The sequence below is a fragment of the Oncorhynchus tshawytscha genome, linkage group LG03 (genome assembly GCF_018296145.1).
Source record: "Oncorhynchus tshawytscha isolate Ot180627B linkage group LG03, Otsh_v2.0, whole genome shotgun sequence".
Taxonomy (NCBI): Eukaryota; Metazoa; Chordata; class Actinopteri; order Salmoniformes; family Salmonidae; genus Oncorhynchus; species Oncorhynchus tshawytscha.
The window spans coordinates 16,765,830-16,771,107 of record NC_056431.1 but is presented as its reverse complement, the minus strand read 5'-3'; the positions used below and the strand labels follow the sequence as shown (position 1 = coordinate 16,771,107).

The following is a 5,278-nucleotide window of genomic DNA, read 5'->3' as shown; positions in this document are numbered from 1 at the left end:
GAGGCCCTTGCAGAGCGAGGGAAACGCTATTTAGCGCGCACCGCTAACTAAGCTAGCCGTTTCACATCCATTACATGTGCATCATGTACAAATCATACAAAGTATAAAAATTGTATCGTGAAGCTTATCAAAGTCACTTATTATTTAAGCAATGATGCGCAAAAAAATGCTAATAGTCCCATGACTTGAATGGGATTTGTGCCACAAATGCATTTAGAAACAATGTCAGGTAAACTAACTAACCAAAGCATGGATTGCTGTCATACCTTGTCCATAGACTACTTATGGAAAATAATGAGCAAATTTGTAATTTGAGTGAACTATCCCTTTAAATGCTAGGCAACTAAATAGATAGGCCTCTTGAAGCCTATACCAACATTTAGATTTCTCGGTTCTCTGTACTTCATTCTGTCAGTGACAGGGCTGTGTTTCAACCAATATTGCTTTTGGAATTAGATCCCAAAAAGGGTAATCAACATAAGGTGAATAGTACACACCAATACGTAAAATAGTACACATCAATCCAATAACAAACACGTAACATGAAACAAAACTTTTACTGTAGGCTATAGCCACATTTTCTCACTAATTATTTTCATCCCAAGAAAGTCACATATAAGACTGCTTGAAATACACACGTTGCTGTTTTTTTGTACATTAAATTATTACATTAAATTATTAAATGGTATGTTTCTAAAATACATTAAAGGGAAAGTGCGATAGGAACTAAATATTATCCTACTGACAGTTCCTATCGTACTTTCCCTTTAATGTTTTTTTTAGCAACATACCCTTTAATAATTTACCTGGACACACCTGAATTTCCACCCACTGAAAGTTGTTACACAATAACAATAGAAGTAGGAAAACGATGTAAGAGACATTCCATAAAATTCCCAAATCCATTGTTTGATAATCGTTGAGGTGAGGTGAGTATTACACTTTTATGTATTTTCCGTTGTGTTTTCTAGCTTTGTTTAACTAGCAGTCTTCTTGCGTGGCCGAAAGCCCAACATTTTATCTAGTTCGCTGGTATGAGAAACTTCCGTGTTGTGATATGGAGTGCGCTTTGAAGGTCTTTTCAACATTTGTCTGGACAGTTAACACAGGCAACTTTATAACTCTATTTGTATATCAAATATTTTTATTTAGTGGTTTTCTATTGCAAGAGTATTTTCTTCGGTAGTCATGCGTAAATAGGGCTTTTATTTTCTTCGACTACTCAGCACAGGCCATAATGAGATGCATTGGGCGGAGCTTTGTTGGCAAGGGGCAGGGAGGGATTCTACTTGTCTTATCGTTCTTGGCTTACCTTACCTGTCGTGGAAAATTTTCAACTTTAGAGACTATTGTTTGATTAATGATACTAGAATGCTGTCTGGAGTTACATCTTGTCGGGTTTGAGGCATCGGCTCTTGCGTGGGAGGACATGTATGACCTACAGAATGTGCACTCTGTAAATGTACTTTTCTTTGTAGGTGAAGAGCTGTTTACCATCAAACCAATAGAGCTGGGACACAAAGAAAGAAACAGACAATGTGATGTGACTTCAGTCAAAGTAAAAACACTCAATCAAGCACAGACTCACTGACAGATTCACCAAGACAAACGGACAAAGTCTGGAGACATTGAACACCTAAAAATAAAACAATGTCTGAGATCCTGCCATTAAACCTGGAGCTGCTAGAAGACAGCCCCTCCAAAACCAGCGGGGTGACTGCTGAACCCCAACCCCCAACATGGGGGGAAGAGGAGAAGGTGATTAAAGAATTGGGGGAAGATTTGGAAAAGAGGAGGGAAGGAGTGGTGGAGGAAGATGATATGGTTAGTTCGGCTAAATTGGAGCCTACCACTCTGCAATGGCCAGGTGACAGGGATGTAGAGAAAACTACAAAGAACAGAAGTGCATTGACTGCGAAAGAAGATGAGGGAAGGGGAAAGGGGGATGACTCTGAGGGAGAAAGGAAGAGTGTGTACTCCATGTGCACCTCTCTTCAAGAAGGAGAAAGGCATATGGAGAGTGAGAGAGGGCTGGGTTTGGGAGCAGAGAGAATGAGAACAGAGGAAGAATGGATGGGGAGAGAGGTGCAGGACCCAGGGCTGTGTAAGATAGAGAAGAAGGTGCGGGTACAGATAGAGGTGGAAGATGATATGAACTATTTGCCTGAGAAGGCAGCGCAGGTCTTCAACCCATCCGTCACCATCCTACACTCCTCTAGTGCTCCGACGTCTCCCGGCGGAAGGGAGGTATTCTGGGATGTGGACGCAGAGAAGAGCTGCCTCCTCATTCCCCAGGGAACCCCACCTGATGGCTACTACCACGACTGGCCAGTGGAGCGGGGGTCCTCAAAATGTAAAGAAATGCACCAACATTTCATCTTTCTGTCTTTTGGCCTCCAACCTCTTTCTCTCATTGTCTGTCTTTCTCTTTGCTAGTTTCTCCCCTGTTCATTCAGCCACTGTGGTTCAGCTCAAATAATTTTGCGAGTGCAAATTCATCCTTCCCCTTCTCCCTTATTTGAGGTAATCAGGTCTATAAGTGGTAATGTTTACATTAGTCTTTCTGCCCTCTGAAGTAAAAAGAAAGCTAAGTCTCTCCTTTCCTCTCCCCTCCAGGTGGTTGTGACTGTGCCAACAGGGATGCTCTCAAAGTGGGGGTGTCTGTGTTCACCGCAGCTCTGATTTTCCCCCTCCTAGTGTGGGGGGGCTATGTCTTCCTGCCTTTTGATGCCCCACTGCTGGACAGTGCCCCCCTCAGGCTGGTCTACACACTGCGCTGCTCTGTCTTCGCTGTGGTGCCCATCATACTGGGTGAGTGGCTCATTGGTCATTCAGCAGATGTTCTTTACCAGAATTACTCCGGTGTGAACAGCAAGGTGGATTGAACAACAACACTAACATCACAAGCTAACACTTGTGTTGTCCTCCCAGGCTGGTTGGTGCTGGGTGTCTCCAGGATGCGGTTGGGGGATGTGAAGCCGCTGCGTGAATTGGAGGCCAGGGAAGTAGGTGTGCACCGGCGCTATGTGGATGACTCCGTCACCCTCTTTCTGCTCTACTTCCTGCAGCTGGCCGTAATGGCGCCCTACCTGAGCCAGGACCTGCTCAAACTAGTGCCCCTGCTCACCATCATCTTCGCCTTTGGCAGGTAAAGAAACAACAATGCAAAAAAAACATATTTATTTTATTATCACATACACCAGAGAGATGCAGTGAAATCTATTGTCCAATTTCAGTGCCCAGTCAGTCATATCCCTATATGGCATGTGATCTCAATATAAGGCAGTCTGGGAAGACTATAGAAATGACTGCATCTGCCTAATGTCCATCTCTCCTCTGTGCCAATAGGCTGATGTACTGGGTGGCAGCTGCACTGGGCAGCAGTGTTCGGGGCTTTGGCTTCGGCCTGTCCTTCCTGCCCACTGTGGCCATGCTGGGTGCCAATCTCTACTTCATCTTCACCATGGACGCTGGGGGCACCATCTTTGCCCAGGATGTGATGCACCAACAAGACCAACCCTCAGCCTCCCGCCAGAGGTTCTGGGGATAGGAGGATGGAGGAAAGGCTGAAGGAATGCAAGGATGGGGAAGAGGGACAGGATCTGTTTTACCAACTGGTAGAATTTAACTTTCAAAGGGTTACTATGTAAACTGTAGTGGATCGTGCTAGTGTGATTTTTAAACCACACTGATGATGTGTAGAATAGACTGGGCAGTGGTAGTCAGTGATAGAGCTTATAAAAACAGTTATTGGTGATAGTTTCTATGTTATAATTCATTTTCTTGCATGGCATTATACCGTCACATTGGTGAAACAGTAGAATGCATTCTGTAAAAGATCTGCTAATCGACAGAATGACTGTTAAGTACCATGGAATAATGTTGAAATCACAATTGTCGGCTCAATGCAGAGTTAATGAAAATAGTTTGTAGTTCCACACAGAATTGTGCCACTTGGGGAAGTGTCTACAATAACCAAACCATTGCCTTCCTCAGAAATATCTAGCTAGGCCTGCACACCCACAAATAGTTTGCTGAACTGTACTGTTTGGTTTGACAATTATCTGTACTTGAGGCATCCTGTAATCTATTGTTTTGCATTTGGTTGTGAATCTGGTATTACAGGCTAATAACATTAATTGCATTGACATTTGGTACCTAATATCAGGTTTATAGAGGAAAAACTAAGACTTCCTCTAGACCTTCTAGTCAATCAATTTCCTATTGAAAATGTTCAATACAACCAAACACAAAATCATGTTCTGTGATAAGGTCATCGACTACTGAGTGGACATTTTGTCTCATAATTTCATTTGCCTTTTAAAAGGAAGTCCACACATGAGCAATGCCATGTCATTATAAGAGCTAACAAATCATTTAAAGATAATTGATTTAGTACAAAGATTTTGATATTGAGAACCATTTCATTATTGGAGAAGGTGGATTGCATGGCTTTTTGTGCCCCCAAAAATGGCAACCTTGTTATAGAAATCAAACCTGTCCAACAAAAAAAACCTACCTGCACAGGTGGCCCAACCTCCATGCCTTCATCTCTGAAAACGAATCCTTTCACAATACAGCACAGCTCTGTAAGAGTGATTGTGAATGGAGTTGTTATTGTATTTTAAAATAGACCTATTTTAAAATGTAATGTATGAAATCAGATTTTTAGTGTAGGCATAGACTATGAAATGTATAACTACGCTGATTTCTTTCAACGTTTCCAAGTCAACTTTAGCTAATATCAAGCGGAAACAAATTGGAGAGTCTATTTCATGTCTATCATTGTCTTTTCTTATGATTTTCTTTAACTTTTTATATATTTTAAAACATTTTTTTTATATGTAACAAGTTATGTTTTTATTGGGTTTTCATTTGCTTCATTAGTGAAGATGACACATTTTTATTGGTATGAAAGCCTTTTAGTGGCTAATAAAAATTAGCAAGCATTTAAGGAAGGTCTTTGTGCATTACAGTTGTTCTGAATGGGCACCTGTTTTTGGACTGTGTTATTGCTGTGTTTGTGACCAAGTGGGAAGGTGGTATTTATCACATACAACTCAGGGAAATCCACTTGAACACCCATCCAACTCGTAATTACTAGTGGAAAACCATAGAGATAGTTAGAGGACACAACATGGTATCGGTCCAATTATGGCATCTGTGACAGCATGGGCTGCGCCCTCGAGGCCATCTCCATTTTGAAGTAGTACATTTTCTTCTACTCCGAGCTGGTTAACAAACTGAAGGGTGAATTCATGCAACCTGGAGTGTGTTG

General features: G+C 41.9%; 1 protein-coding gene across 2 annotated transcripts; it reads left to right on the top strand.

The window, feature by feature from the left end:
* Nucleotides 1-796: 796 nt before the first annotated feature.
* LOC112228755 (transmembrane protein 79) lies at nt 797-4,949 on the top strand. 2 transcript variants are annotated; one of them, XM_024394383.2, is made up of 5 exons: nt 797-924; nt 1,479-2,353; nt 2,617-2,811; nt 2,932-3,148; nt 3,349-4,949. In XM_024394383.2, the coding sequence occupies exons 2-5, from the start codon at nt 1,651-1,653 to the stop codon at nt 3,548-3,550; spliced, it is 1,317 nt and encodes a 438-aa protein (XP_024250151.1). In that variant the 5' UTR covers nt 797-924; nt 1,479-1,650; the 3' UTR covers nt 3,551-4,949. The 2 variants fall into 2 exon arrangements, with proteins under 2 accessions (XP_024250151.1, XP_024250140.1); XM_024394372.2 differs by having other exon boundaries at nt 797-929.
* The last annotated feature ends 329 nt before the right edge of the window (nt 4,950-5,278 follow it).